At 35.9% G+C, this 15,905-nt stretch overlaps 2 protein-coding genes across 2 annotated transcripts; one reads left to right on the plus strand and one right to left on the minus strand.

Annotated features, from left to right (window-relative positions):
* Positions 1 to 1,840: 1,840 nt before the first annotated feature.
* LOC100370708 (protoheme IX farnesyltransferase, mitochondrial-like) lies at positions 1,841 to 8,350 on the minus strand. The gene is made up of 7 exons (XM_002734571.4): positions 8,282 to 8,350; positions 7,921 to 8,156; positions 4,475 to 4,781; positions 3,965 to 4,089; positions 3,776 to 3,846; positions 3,449 to 3,681; positions 1,841 to 2,841 (listed from the first exon to the last, which is right to left on the minus strand). The coding sequence occupies exons 1-7, from the start codon at positions 8,328 to 8,330 to the stop codon at positions 2,432 to 2,434; spliced, it is 1,431 nt and encodes a 476-aa protein (XP_002734617.3). The 5' UTR covers positions 8,331 to 8,350; the 3' UTR covers positions 1,841 to 2,431.
* A 27-nt stretch (positions 8,351 to 8,377) lies between these two features.
* On the plus strand, positions 8,378 to 14,331 carry LOC102806045 (ribonuclease P protein subunit p21-like). The gene is made up of 6 exons (XM_006816275.3): positions 8,378 to 8,517; positions 10,173 to 10,273; positions 12,165 to 12,247; positions 12,853 to 12,975; positions 13,237 to 13,291; positions 13,982 to 14,331. Exons 1-5 carry the CDS (start codon positions 8,425 to 8,427, stop codon positions 13,269 to 13,271), a joined length of 435 nt encoding a protein of 144 aa, XP_006816338.1. The 5' UTR covers positions 8,378 to 8,424; the 3' UTR covers positions 13,272 to 13,291; positions 13,982 to 14,331.
* The last annotated feature ends 1,574 nt before the right edge of the window (positions 14,332 to 15,905 follow it).

Genomic DNA, 15,905 nt, shown 5'->3' on the forward strand with positions numbered 1-15,905 from the left:
CCTGTAGACAAATTGTACATTAACTCACTGGTATGTGTTTGAGCACTGCTCATCAGTGTGTCCTGTAGACAAATTGTACATTAACACACTCGAGTGTGTATGAGCACTGCTCATCAGTGTGTCCTGTAGACTAATTGTACATTAACCCACTGGAGTGTGTATGAGCACTGCTCATCTGTGTGTCCTGTAGACAAATTGTACATTAACACACTGGAGTGTGTATGAGCACTGCTCATCAGTGTGTCCTGTAGACCAATTGTACATTAACACACTGGAGTGTGTATGAGCACTGCTCATCAGTGTGTCCTCTAGACCAATTGTACATTAACTTCACTGGTGTGTGTTTTGAGTACTGCTCATCAGTGTGTCCTGTAGACCAATTGTACATTAACTCACTGGTGTGTGTATGAGCACTGCTCATCTGTGTGTCCTGTAGACAAATTGTACATTAACACACTGGAGTGTGTATGAGCACTGCTCATCAGTGTGTCCTGTAGACAAATTGTACATTAAATCACTGGAGTGTGTATGAGCACTGCTCATCAGTGTGTCCTGTAGACTAATTGTACATTAACCCACTGGAGTGTGTTTGAGCACTGCTCATCAGTGTGTCCTGTAGACCAATTGTACATTAACTCACTGGTGTGTGTTTTGAGTACTGCTCATCAGTGTGTCCTGTAGACCAATTGTACATTAACCCACTGGAGTGTGTTTGAGTACTGCTCATCAGTGTGTCCTGTAGACCAATTGTACATTACACTGGGCTGTGTTTTGAGCACTGCTCATCAGTGTGTCCTCTAGACCAATTGTACATTAACTCACTCGGGTGTTTTGAGCACTGCTCATCAGTGTGTCCTGTAGACCAATTGTAGATCAACTCACCAGGGTGTGTTTTGAGTACTGCTCATCAGTGTGTCCTGTAGACTAATTGTACATTAACACACTGGAGTGTGTATGAGCACTGCTCATCAGTGTGTCCTCTAGACCAATTGTACATTAACTTCACTGGTGTGTGTTTTGAGTACTGCTCATCAGTGTGTCCTGTAGACCAATTGTACATTAACTCACTGGTGTGTGTATGAGCACTGCTCATCTGTGTGTCCTGTAGACAAATTGTACATTAACACACTGGAGTGTGTATGAGCACTGCTCATCAGTGTGTCCTGTAGACAAATTGTACATTAAATCACTGGAGTGTGTATGAGCACTGCTCATCAGTGTGTCCTGTAGACTAATTGTACATTAACCCACTGGAGTGTGTTTGAGCACTGCTCATCAGTGTGTCCTGTAGACCAATTGTACATTAACTCACTGGTGTGTGTTTTGAGTACTGCTCATCAGTGTGTCCTGTAGACCAATTGTACATTAACCCACTGGAGTGTGTTTGAGTACTGCTCATCAGTGTGTCCTGTAGACCAATTGTACATTACACTGGGCTGTGTTTTGAGCACTGCTCATCAGTGTGTCCTCTAGACCAATTGTACATTAACTCACTCGGGTGTTTTGAGCACTGCTCATCAGTGTGTCCTGTAGACCAATTGTAGATTAACTCACCAGGGTGTGTTTTGAGTACTGCTCATCAGTGTGTCCTGTAGACTAATTGTACATTTAACTCACTGGTGTGTTTTGAGCACTGCTCATCAGTGTGTCCTGTAGACAAATTGTACATTAAATCACTGGAGTGTGTATGAGCACTGCTCATCAGTGTGTCCTGTAGACAAATTGTACATTAAATCACTGGGCTGTTTTGAGCACTGCTCATCAGTGTGTCCTGTCGATCAATTGTAACTCACTGAACTGGTGGTGGGCAAAATAAAAAGTAAATTAAATCATCTACCAGTTATGGGTACCTACAATACTTTATATTTACAAATTTTCTTAACACTCATGTTAATGTTTTTTTATAATTGAAATAGCATGTAATGTCTTAATTGTCTTTGCACATGAAAGACAATTTGGTTGAGCATTCAATAATAACTTCAGCAATTAAAATGTCCATACTACACATAAATTAAAAATAGAAAATAACAGCAAAAACTCAATTTTACAATGCTTGTACTTCAACTGATACTGTTCATAGTATAATGTTCCTGGCAGCATCTCAGCATTCAAGTCTTTGTTTACACAATCACCAACTGCAAGCTGGATAGTTTTAATAACCCCAAAACCATTGAAAATTTTTGAATAAATAATTAGCTGTTATCATACACAATCATTAGTATTTACATTATGCAATTTGATGATACATCAATCCCTGAGTATGAATTTCAGTTAAGAGATGTGTTATGTTGCATCTCCAGAGGGAAGTGTTTTTTTTACACAAAGTACACAACGACATTTGTTGTAAGTAACAAGTTCGCAAGAGGTAAACTGATGTATTCTTTTAGAATGTTGGATGTGGTTTGGGAATAAACTAATGACGTATGATACACTAAACAGTTTTGGATTTCGCATCAATGTTCTTTTCATACAGCTTCTTTTTACTTATGAGTAACAGCAGCATCAACAAAGGAAGGTGCAGCAAACTGAAGCGGAAAAGTCTCCTGGCAGATTCTGAATCTTTATTCTTGTAAAACCTCCATGCTAGCCATGACATGTATAAATTAATTGGTAGCGAGTCCACGGCGAATGCCCATGTGGTTAGGTTCACCACTGGCGCAAGTGTTGAAAGTGCAATTATTCCGAAACTGTAGCGTAAAGCCACTCGGCGACAGAGAGCTGGGTTAGTAGTCGCCATCATACGATATCCACCACGAGAATATTCTCCTCGTAGGTTCCAGCTGAGGGAATTGAAATGAGGGAACTGCCATGCATAAAGAAATCCTGCTAAGAGCCATGCACCTACAAGAAAAAAGATGTTTAGTTTTAGAACATTAACCAGGGCATGCCATTTGTAATTCAGATAATTTTGTAGAGATTTGAATAGCATAGCTCCCCTTAAACACTTACAGTGGAAATCGATTCTGCTTGGCAGATCAACAAAAGCAGCGTGCAACATTTTGTTTTTGTTTGGTGGTTTACTGAAACAATAATTGGGAGCTTTTAATATTGTCATAATAAGGATCTATATGGGACGTGCATGTTTATGAACACCAGGCTGCTAGCGTGAATTCTTGAATTTAAAGTAATTCAAAGTAATAATCATCAGATACATTGTCTCTGACTTTCTTTGTCACCACTTCATTTTGGCTCAGTTAATACAAATGTGTCACTATCTAATTGTCAAACTGCACTGATTGATTTAAGTTACAGTGTTCAGTTTTAGCTAGCCAGTCATTTTCAAAAGACATGACTGGTTTATTGTTGCAAATCATATGAAATTTAATAAAATCCTGACTGAGATAAATACATTTTGTAACACTGTACACAACTGAGGACTGAGTAATACAATTTAAAACAGTAGTTTGATTAGAAGCACTAGCCTAGCGCTAGCCGAGAATGTACTTACCAGGATCAAGATGCCCCATACAAGCGGCCCATCCCATCAATGGTGGTACTCCTCCTACAACAGCACCTACCCATGTATTCAGAATACTGACTCTCTTCATCGGTGTGTACACCATTGTATAGAGGGCTAAGTTACCAAGCCCCAGTACAGCAGTTAATGGATTACATCCCAATGCCAGGATGGCAGTTCCAGCAATCCCAGACACAGCAGCGAAAGTTGCGGCATGAAGTGGACTGTGAATTAATGAAATTGTTAGATGGTATAATGATAAATAAGAGGCAACTTAAACATGATATATTGTAATGGTGAAAACTAGAAAACATATACCTGATCAACTGCTGAACTAGTACTCTGTTTCTTGTTCTTGCCATCTGGGAATCATATGGCACCTCTATAAACTAGGAAAGAGGAAAAAGTTGACTACTACATATCGCATATTGTATGAGAATTAAACTGGAGCTAAATTTGTGATTATTGGGAAAAATGCTTACAAGCAACTCATCATAGCAAACATACTTGATTTATAGCGTTGGCTGAACTTGACGTCAAGAATGTCCCAAGTGTTGTGAATAATAATGTTCCAATATAAAAATCACCAGGAGCCATTACGTATCCACCAGCAGCAGTCAGCACCACCAGAGCTGGAAATAGAACAACAACCTAATTAATTACAAATGCAGAAAGTATCACTATTTGACTACAATCACTATAACTTGTACTGTTTTTGTTGTGCTAGCTCTGAGCTTGAAAATGACTTTAACAACTGATACTTTTGCAGTATAACTTCATGACGGCATTTGAATATCAACAGCTATAAAATGCAATAACAAAGTTGTATGATGATAATACATATCCACAATTACTGTAACAATACAGCCAATTTAGCATAACAATGAATAGAATGAAGGTAATTAGCATATCATAATGTTATGTCAATTGGGGAAAGCACTATACTGGAATAATAACAGATGAGTTGGAAGAATTCCATGCAAGTGACTTCAATTCTAGCAGCTCACAGACACTCACCTGTAAGTCGACTCTTTCCTAGTTGCATATAGTAGTAAGGTAGTTTGGAAAAATCTAATTTTTGTTCGGTCCAGCTCTTGTCTAGTGTAAACACATCCTTGTTGCCATCTTCAGGCTCCAGTGGACAGGGGGAAATTTTAGAAATATTGTTTACAAGAGCAGTATTCAATGCACTTGTCTTGTTACTGGGCAATGTGTCTGATAAATTAACTGGCGTATTTTTATCTGTATTTGTGACTGATGTCTGAGAAATAGGTTCCACATTTGGCTTGGCTTCACCATAAACTGTGGTTGTTTTACTTGTAATCTAAAGACAAACAATAGTATTTAGTATAGTGATGAAATAAATAAATAAATGAATCCATATCTACATCGATGAAACCCCAGACTTGCCATCTTAGGAATATCTACTAGCTCTATATGATATAAACAATAACTTCATATGATATACAGTTATATACAGTGTTCTCCCCAGACTCTAAGCCAAGCATCGCGGCTAATTTACATAACAATACATTTTATTTGCATAATTTTGTTTGCATAATAATTAGTTTCCCCAACAAACATTATAACTGCAATGAAGGAGAGATACATATCTCATATATTTTATATCATTTAAATTCATTGTGTTTTATGTGTGCATCAAGTCAAATAATGTTTGAAATAGAATAGGAAAGAAATGGAAATACTTATAGCCAATCGTGAATATATTGTTTATCCGTGGAGGTAACTGGTTCGTCATTATTTTGTGTACAAGTACAGTCAGTTTTAGTGCCAGTGTTACTGCCAGTACATACGGGGGGGGGGGGGGGGGGGGGGGGGGGGGGGGGATTTGTTTGTTAAATTTGTAAAATCTGCATGATTGCGGGTTATCAAAATATGAAGAAATTAATAAATCAATAATGACATTTTTTTCTACAACGGCATTTCAAAACTAAAGTCAGCGATTTTTCATTGATCTGTCTATTATTTGTGTAACGCTACGATCACGTAACATTGTCAGTTGACGGCATTGCGTTGAACGGGTATTCACCGCTGCTGTTGCGATCATCGGTTCCTGACTTTTTTGTTTAAAAATACACAAACTTAGAATGTTTGCTTAATTAAAACGATTCATTGATGATTAACTTAGAAATGACATCAAAATCGCCAACAAAATGTTGTTTTTATACATCGCGAAAAAACGTGCACTCTGCGCCGCCATCTTTGTTACCTCAATCAGAATCTCCGTTGTAACCCAGCATGCATCGGTTGTGATGTCACTACATGTGTTACGTCGCCTTAGGGTGGCGTTCCTCGGTAATGACGCACTATGAATGAGGTATTTCTAGAGGTCAGAGTTCGTTTTTTCCTCGTCCATCTCGTCTGCAGTTGAATAATTTTTACTCCGATTTATTTACAGTTTTCTTTCCAATGCGACTTAATTTTATTTGTTTTTTTAATTCTTGGTAATTAGTGTCACTGGCGATGAAATAGTAAAAACACAATTAACCGCAGTGCAGCAACTCGGGATAGACCATCCCGACACAATGGGCAAATTATTACTACCCTAGTATTTTGGGTTTGCCAGCTCCGCATCCTTGATAGACTTGGTAACTTCTTGTAGACTTCCGTTTTTATCACTGTTTTTGTAAGGCTAACTATGTACAAAGGCGGGATTACCTTTCGATCAATACATGTTATTGTTTTAAAGATGTGCTAGACGAAGCTGACACTTGTAAACAATACAACGTGAATAAGCATCGCGGGCAGGATTTCAAAGATCGCGGGCGAAACAAAAGCGACGCGGCTGTTTGTCTAAGCGACGCGGGCCCGCAGTGCTTGAAAGGCCTGGGGAGAACACTGGTTATATACTCAAAATTGTGCTCCTGAAATCGATCGATGACTGAATATAAATAACCCACTCTGATAAATTATGCAGTGGATCCAGAATACTCCACCACATTCTGTTTTACATGTAACAGTAAACTGTTCACTGGTTTTTAATTTTGCTATTTTTGTTGATAAGTAAAATTAGCTAAATCCATGTGAACTTATTGTTTCCCTGACAAGTTTGTGAATTCAAAACCCAGTGAAATTGCTCAAAACATCAACAAAATTAAATGCAAGAGAAAATAAATTGTTTTACAGTATAGGACTATTGAAAAAACACCAGCATGGCCGTGAGATGGGTCTATTGGTTAATCACTCTAAATCATAGTCACTTCCCTGGGGTATTTGAAACCACACGGTACCATACAACTGTAAGGCAGTCACTGATTAGCTCCAGAGTTGTATGATGATTTTGGTTTTAAATACTCTGGAAAAGTGTTTGAGATTCTATGTGTGATGAGGTATTCAAATGCAAGGGATTTTTCCATGCAAAAATGTTGAATGTCAATTTTCTTACCCCAATGGATTATTTGGCTGTGAAAGTTTGGTATTTTTATCTTGATTTGTAAGTATCTGGAAAACATGCTTTAAAACTGGGCTAGATTTATTATAAGCTGCACCCATATTAGACCTTTACAATTGTAAGATGGCTCATCAAATGCGACTGAATAAACGCCATGATGAGAGAAAAAATATGAACAGGCGCCAAACAGTGCACATGACAAATTAAGAAAAAATACAGGATATTTAAATGGAGAGTAAAAATATTATGGGCAAAAATAAATTCATTAGGACACACACTTCCAATTACGTACTCTAGATTTATAAGTATGGTAATTTGTTTTAATGTTTAATGTCTGCGCATTGTTTGTGTGTATCCTGTCTTGAAACTTAGCCTCTGAATTCTTAAATTCTTACATATTTTATTTCAACAGCCAATATTTCAATTATCATGGAATATTAATAATGTTTTGTTGACATTGCAAATCATAAAATAAGAATAAAATCAGTATGTTAAATGTTATTGTTTTTTTTTTCTTCTTGTAATGTGAAAAAATTTAAGTTTGGCCCCTAAATAGTTGCTTTGGCAACCTAAATTTATTTACAAAAGGAGCCAGCTGACTACCTCATTTTTGGCTTGGCTCCCAAAATAAATTAGGAGCCCGCATGCTCCTAACTATAAATTATGATGTAGAAGGCTGCATATAGAAAATATCGGTAAATTAATTGCATTTATTTTATTAATACTTGTACGCTAGCTGACTTTGTGGTCTAGATTACTACATTATAGATACAGAATATCCTTATTTATGGAATACCTATAAATAATCTCAGAAAGTCATCATAAATTATAAAACATAAAAATTTAGGTAAAACTAATTCAAACTTCACAAAATATATTGTATAGGAATATTGTTTATATTTATGGTTATTATTATTATTTTTGCTAGTATAATTTAAATCTGGTCAGTAAAGTGGAGCTCCATGATGAAACTGACCTTTACTTTACATGTAAACAGCAGGGGTCTAAACTAAGTTAAGATCGAAGGTCAAGTTAAAGTTGTACAAATTACCTGTCGCGTTACAAATAGAGAACTTCTTATCCGGTGTTCCACAATCGGTCCTTTGCACTTATACGTATAGAAATTCGTAAGTTTACGAGCCATCGAGGCAGTTCCTACAAAGCCACTATGATATGGACGGAACTTCGTGTTTCTGTAAACACCAGTCTCGTGTTGGCCGGTGCACCAGATCGAGGTCAACACACGATAACCGGCATGGCTCGTCAACGGCGGCCCTCCACATAGACCTTTTGGAGAAATAATAAACCAATCATTTTGAGAATGTAATATGATCAAAATAAATTCGGAGTGAGCACAAACATTGCAAAATTCTTACAGAAATCCGCTATGTTTACGAACAAAATAAACTTACTGCACAGATGACGAGCGGCCGCCATTTTGCTGACCTTACGCATGCGCATGCATTTGTATAGTATCACGAACTCCCGGATTTGTGACCTGACCTGTGAAGTCGAAACATACTTGTTGTCATCTTGAATTTCGAATCTACGAAATATGACGAAAAACAAAAAAGGTAAAAAGGCTGAAAAAAGGAAGTACCATGTTCCAAACAGAGAGGCTTTTCATAGAATGAATTTTTTGTATCAGGTGAGAACGTAGTTATTATTAAGTACAGGAGTCAGAATTTTTAAAGGGTGGACCATACAAACTATGGATGGGAGGATGGCATTTTTAGTAACCATACCCATACTGAATTCATTGAGAGGCGCATGCAATTGAACAGGGGGCTGGGGTGGGCGGACAGAAGTATAAAAAGAACTATTTGTTCCATGATTTTTTCCTTTGCAATTTCCAATTTCTAACAAGTTCCACTGTTACCTTAGAAACACTCTGGTGTTATAAGTATTCCAATTTTGTAGAGGAGGTGTGATTTTGATGTGGAATGTTCGATAGCTCATCAAATTGCTGGGAACCATAGAAATAAATTTTGTGAGCTAGAAATCACCCCTCCCCAATTCTGGCACAGAAACCACAGTCACTTGGGGGCTGAAAATCAATAAATACTAATTTTCAAAAAAAATCATCTGCTATACGTATATAAATAAACAAGTTGTGAAACACTGCACCTAGTAAATCGACACCCTGTCGGTTTCAAATGTCGATTTCCTACCTTAAAATGCGAAACAAAAAGTGCAGAGGGGGTCAGGTGTTATGTTAATAACCATTGTTCATAATCGCTAACTAGGTTTTATTCAAAACTGCACAAATCGCGTGTTTTCTGGTGATATCCGACAATTTCATGATCGAAAATGGCCAGCAGCCAGAATCAAGGGGGATTCGCACAGAGTTTTTACATTAATTTGAGTCAAATATACTATTCTATTCTATTCTACATCTGACACAGAAAACAACAATAGAATATATTATTCTGTAAAATGCTATATGGGCGTGTAAGAAAGTGTTTGGATGTCCATGAATGGCATTTTGGGCTGTTATATCTCACATAATTACCCCTACATGTTATAATGAAAATACCACAAAGTGTGCATGAAGGCGGTGCGTATAGTGATTATATCAATCAATGTGCATACTTTGCATTATTATACATCTGTCATTGTAATGACGTAAGTTACAGAGTGTCATAATATTGCAGTATTTTATGGGATATTTTCATCCTACCATATAAGGAAATGTGAATTCCAAATATGGAATGACTACACATGTAAGTGTCCCTAATAATAAAAAAACAAACATGGCTGCCACCAGAGTTTGACCGGACTTCACACAAAGAAGTTCGCTGATTCTGTTCTAAACTTTTTGGGTTTCGGCATCCCATGATGTATCTTTGCAGGAAAAGATGTATAATAATAAGGTTATTATGATACCTCATAGTATGCACTGAGACAGTACGCCGTCGCATAGACCTTTGCTGCATCTGCGCTGTACTGTCTTCATGCATACTTTGAGGTATCCTCGTAATAACCTCATAGTATTCTTGTACTATGTTCATGTTTACTAGTCCTTCCATGGTCAAGTACAATGATCTATTTCTTTTCCATATAAATGTTTTATATTATTATGTAGTTGAATATCTGCGTAATAAGTTACAAATTAATTGGCCAATTTGCATGTTCTGTGAAAAAAATTAGTAAAAAAAGCTATTATCATTTTGAAAAAAGGAGAAATAATCATGTCACAGTTATTGGATTTACCATACACCAGACATCCCAAGGTAGCGTCTAAGCATGCACATGAACATTGGATCTTCAGAGGCATTTATATAATCTTTTTATTGTTTCCAGGCAGCTCATTCTACGCTGGTGCAGAATCCTAATAACATTGAATTATCTAGGTTTTATATTGCAACAATGAAAACTATAGCAAAGAGACTAGTATTAAGAATGTAAGTCAACTTAAATTTTTCAGTCAAAAAGTTGGTGCAACATTTAACACATTTTTATATATTTTTCTATAATTTCGCTGTGAAACTTGCACATGGATAATTATCTAATTTGCATACTAATTCACTACTTTCAGAATGTTCTGTGTATATTTCAACAGCTTTCTCAAATGGGTTGACATTTTGTTCTTAATTGTATGTAATTCTTGTGTCTTTTCATGACTGGTAATTATTCTGAGTGCTTTGTAGATTTTTGCAAGAAGTGAATTTAAACTTTGTACTACTGTAGTATACTTTATTTTTCGCTTGCAATTAATTTTCGCTATTTAAAATAAAATAAAATAAAATAAAATCTAGCAAATATACTTTTACATTCAGCTCGTCAAAATCAGTATAAATAAATTCCATACAAAACACCCAAAAAGTCTTTTCAGCGAAAATTAATTCCAGCTAAAATAAAGTATTTCACAGTACCACAAGCTTGCAGTTTGTAAAGATGAACAGAACAGGTTCTAATATTGTGTGCATATTTATCAGTCCTCCTAACAGGACTGATTTAATAGGTATCTATGGTCAAAATGGAATCCCAAAAATCGAGTTGAGTCAATTTGCTGGGGACAGAGAACTTTGAGAAGTAAAAAAATTCTATATGACTTATAGATGAGGTGAACTGAAGGCCCAAAATTAAAATGTTGAGTTCCCTGATTTTCTTTGTTTTATTAATTTGTTCATAAAATATGAATTTTGTTTTATCAAATTAGAACTTCTGTATGTATAGTATGATTTTTTTTAAAGATGTACAATATCAATGTATGATTTTGCATCAATGACGTGCTATTGAAAAACTAGTTGCATGACAATACATCACTGTGCGTCAATGACAAGTCATATATTGGTTCAGGGGCCATACTGATATTAATCACCAAAGTGGGTGGTGGTGGTTTAGCTAGTTTGTATGCTAATTAATTATTTCCATCATGGCTTATTTCATCAACACATTGTTCTCACCAGACATGAAACATGTTTTTTACTCTCATGAAACCAATCACTTCACAGATAGGTAACCAAATACAAGTGACAATTTGTAATTGTAGAATAAAATTCAAACATTTGAGTACACTATAATCACTATAATAGTAATAGTCTTCAGTTACACATGGATGGGTAATTGTCTCATACTTTCTAAACTAATGGAATAATTCCACACCATGTATTTAATTCCTGGTGAGAAACACTGTCAACAGTTTATACAAATGAATGTAAGGCCAGGAAAAACAAATTCTCTGTTTCTCGTTTCATGGAAATTTAAATTTTTTTTAAAAATTTTGGAATGCTTTAGAAGGAAAAAAAATGTTTGGGGCGCATAGTTCAAAATGATGCGTGCGGAAACAAGAAACAGAGATATTTTTTTTCACAGCCAAAACTATGAACATGCTTGCTTTTTGGGTAGATAAATCAGGTCATAATTATTGTAGTTTATACTACCAGGTAGTCTAAAATTTAATTAGCTAATTTGCATTTAGTCACAGCTTTTTCTTTTCCGTATCATACCAATACAAGAAAAAAGTTGATTTATATTATCAGTAAAAATCTTTGGACCAGAAAAATGTCTTTATATTAGTTTTGATTTGATCACTTCATTTAATTTTCATAGTTAGCAATTAATTAACATTCAGTTCATTTTTAGTTGTTATTGTTATAGTTACCTAACTAAGTTTCTTAAAATTAAAGCAGAGAATTCATCACCTGTGCATTGTGTGGGAATTGAGTCCTAAGCGACAATAAAAATGCAAAGGCTCATGGATATACACTTGTTTATAAACAATGATAGGCCATTTGTCGCATGAAAAATAATGACTCTCCCACTCTTAAGTATATTTTTGTTATTTCTCAGAGATCCCTCTGTCAAGAGAACAATATGTAAAAGATGTCATACCTTACTACTTCCTGGAATAACTTCAACAGTTAGAATGAGAGGTCAGACATGTTATGTTACACCTTATCACACCTTATACCATATTTACACCATATTTATCTTTAAGAATGCATGTAAACCCAGATTGCATTATTTGTTGCCATTTCGGGATGTAAACTGTTAATTAGTACTACAAGCAGGGAAAGATGTATAATAATCAGGTTATCACAAGAATACTGCAAATTTTGCACTTGAGCAATACAGGAATGCAACGACTATGCAGTGATTACCTGTCCTGCTTTCGTGTATACTTTGCAGTATTCTTGTGATAACCTCATATCAATAAACGAATAACATTTAAAAAAAGTAGCTAAATGTTATATCAGAGGTTTCACAAATGCATTTAATAGCAGGCCATCATCCTGTAACAACAGGCCAAAAAATAAATAAAAAGGCTCTCAGCAGTGTGACCGGTGTAGGTGGTCAGACCAGAAAGTAGACGGCCAATTTGGGCTTGTAGCAGGCCATATGGCCGGCGGCCGGCTTTAACGAAACCCCTGGTTATATTGTGAAATTCATTTTGGACTTTATTTCTTTCATAAACTTTGACCTACCTAACATAGTATCTTTTATTTAATATATTCATTCAATTCACTAAATTATGCAGCTAAAAGAGAGCGCCATCTAGTGGTAACATGTATATTCTGCAAACAAGTCAAGAGATTTCTTACACGAGAAGGTCATCAACTATGGTCAGAGAAACCAGAATTACGATTGGATACACAGATAGGTTCGTTGCAACTTTCTAAAACTTGTGAGCACAATAACTTTTACTGCATATACACCAGTGTACTGTTATCTCTTTACTCACCATTATGATACAATGCTTGGTGTAATTTGTAAAAGGTTTGAAATGATAGGATATTAAGTTTGGTTATTTTGCACCAGTTAATAATATCCCATTCATGATAGTCACGGTGGACACTGTAATTATCCAAACAAAATATATAAAATTATTTCTACTTTATGATTAATTGTTTTCTCTATACAGATAAGCAGGCAGCTGATAAAGGCTTACTTCCGTAAAGAGAGAGATATAATTTGTTGTAAGAATCCTGCTTTTTTTAACTTTACTGCAGCATAGATAATCGAATGTGAAAGTTTTGCTCTATTAAAAGGACATCTCCAACAGTGCAATTAACCCAAAGATGACTGTTTTGGTTTATCTCTTATGCACCATAAGTTTTGAACCATCACCAATTAAACTTGTACTGAATTTATGTCATTAATGTATTGAGTGCATTGGCTTGTAATGGAGATATGACTTGGCATGTAGGGCAGCAACAACGGTCTTCCACTTCTGTCTGTCCTGGGCTAGCTTCTGTATAGTTCCTCAGGTGTGTTGGATGGTCCTCAGCTCCTCTTCCATATTTACATCATCTTTCTGGTGTCCAATGCAGGGCTGTGCGGGTGATGTGTCCAGGCCATCTCCATCTCCATTGCCATTGCATGATGATGGTTTCCTTGTTGTCCTGGTTGCAGTGAGCAAGCATTTGTTGGTTGTAGAATAGTTTCAGGCCAAATAATAAGCAGGATCCTTCTGAGGTTCTTGGTGTTGACAGGTGGAGTTTGTTGAGATATCTTTCTGTCATCCTCAAGCATTCCGATCAATACAGCAATGTGGAGAGTATGCAGCTGTGGTACAGTCTTAGTCTACAGTATTGAGTCTAAAATGCAGACAAGCAATCATCAAATTTATTTTTGTAATGTTTTATTTTTTTTATTTGGTGCTTTAGGAGTACTGTGTATATTGTGGTCGGCAGACTTGGAGAATATCACTTTTACATTCACATAGTACTACTCATTAGAGGCACATATAGTACAGTGGCTGGTCAACTTGTGCATCAAAACATGGAAAGCATTTTCATAATATTGACGTTTTGCAAATTCGCAAACAAGATAAGGTGAATTTTAGTCATATTTTGAAATGCATAGTTATATTGCATTTATAAGCAATAATTTTTATCATCATGACAAGTTAGTTATGTTTGTGTGGAATGTTTCTGGGTTAGATTATACGCTGTCTATTCTCGATAAATATTTTCTTGGAATTTTATTGTCAAATAAATTATTATTATCACTTGGACATTGTATTACTTTTTTCTTTGATAGTTTCTTTTATACTTGGTTGGGCTGCATTTGTTCATCCATCCATCCATCCATAGGTGCGTCTTTCTGCCTATCTTCACTCCTCAACCATGCTGAAGACAAGTCCTAATAAAATATTTATACACTTTGATTGTTATTGTTTATTATAATTTTGATTGACTGGTGACCATTTTTGTCCTAAAAAAACGAAATCAATATTTGGACCATTTCCCAGACATGTCTGGGCTGATCAAACTTAGCATTGACATTTTACTCACAGTTGCTTAATACATACACAATTTAGAATGGTCCACTGGCTGTGATCTACCTATTTACTAGATATACTTTTACATATTTTGTTTGTAATTTGGAACAAAGACAGAATGGTTTGGCTCTTGCCAGTCTGTTAATTTTCATTTGAAATCACAATAACTGAATAGAACATATAACCCATTTTGAATGTCATGTTAACAATGTATTGTTAATGCATGTACATCGTATTATGCCCTTATTGAACATTAACGCATTGAGTTGTAAAAACAATCTTACCGGTATATATACAGAAGGTGATCTAAAATGGAGTGAATCTTCTAGTCTACAATGTTTAGTCTACGTGTGAAGTAAAAAGACTAGGAAAAGTGTACATTGATAGAGAATCTTTCTGACATTTTGTACTTTGCGACTTTACAAACAAATTTTCCCCTTTCAAAAGCAAGTTTTGCTGCTATTCAGACTACTTTCTTTATTTTACTACTTACATTCAGGATCATTGTGAGCAGCTTTCTTGTCTTGTGAAACTGTTTAGGGACCTTCCAAACAACTTTCTTATCTTCAAAAGCAACTTTGCAGACGACATTCTTGACTGTCTAATCTACTTTCCAACTTCACCGCCCTCACGAACTACATTTATTCTTTTTCAATAATCTCAAACTGCTTTGAAGACTCGCCAAACAACTATACCATCATTAAAAGCAGCTTTGTCAAATTTGCAGATGGACTCGTGGCTTTTCAACCTTTTTCTTTCTCTCAATACAAAATAGCTATCTTAAACTATACATGTATTACCAATTTTCCAAACTACATTACAACCTCCCAAAGTAAATTTCACGACACGGTAGCCGAAATGCAGGACTTCTCAAACTATATTTCTGACTTTTCAGACAATTCCTCGCATTCACAACCTTTCTAGCAATCAAAAACAGCTTCGCCCATTTTACAGACATTCCCAATAACTACCCACCCTTAAAAAACAACTTTTCCAATTTTGTAGATTTTATTATCTTCATTAATTGCATTTTGGCTGATACAAACATTTGTAGATGGCATGCACGCTACGTTTCCGTCTTGGGATAAGTACGTACTGCCTTGGACGCATGGAGCCGAGAACAGCCACTGGTGGCGCTGTATACAATGAAAACCTATTTAGGCATGCCAACACTCACGCCGGCTAACAGTGTAAAAAGTGGAGACACTTTTTAAATTTTAAAGTTTAGTATGCTAGAAATCGTGTACAGTCTTCCAATAACCACAGTAGACAGAGTGGGGTCAAGACGACTACCGCCCTTTAAAATA

This window comes from Saccoglossus kowalevskii, chromosome 8, assembly GCF_978046115.1.
Source record: "Saccoglossus kowalevskii chromosome 8, keSacKowa6.1, whole genome shotgun sequence".
Taxonomy (NCBI): domain Eukaryota; kingdom Metazoa; phylum Hemichordata; class Enteropneusta; family Harrimaniidae; genus Saccoglossus; species Saccoglossus kowalevskii.

Excerpts from the sequence above, each read along its gene's own strand:
- LOC102806045 (XM_006816275.3), top strand. The coding sequence starts at position 8,425 with ATGACGAAAAACAAAAAAGGTAAAAAGGCTGAAAAAAGGAAGTACCAT. Across the intron at positions 8,518-10,172 it reads GAATGAATTTTTTGTATCAG|GCAGCTCATTCTACGCTGGT; the intron begins GTGAGAACGTAG and ends TATTGTTTCCAG. Across the intron at positions 12,248-12,852 it reads TTCAACAGTTAGAATGAGAG|CTAAAAGAGAGCGCCATCTA; the intron begins GTCAGACATGTT and ends TAAATTATGCAG.
- LOC100370708 (XM_002734571.4), bottom strand. The coding sequence starts at position 8,330 with ATGCGCATGCGTAAGGTCAGCAAAATGGCGGCCGCTCGTCATCTGTGC. Across the intron at positions 8,157-8,281 it reads GGCCGCTCGTCATCTGTGCA|GTCTATGTGGAGGGCCGCCG; the intron begins GTAAGTTTATTT and ends TTTCTCCAAAAG. Across the intron at positions 4,090-4,474 it reads AGGAAAGAGTCGACTTACAG|CTCTGGTGGTGCTGACTGCT; the intron begins GTGAGTGTCTGT and ends TTCTATTTCCAG.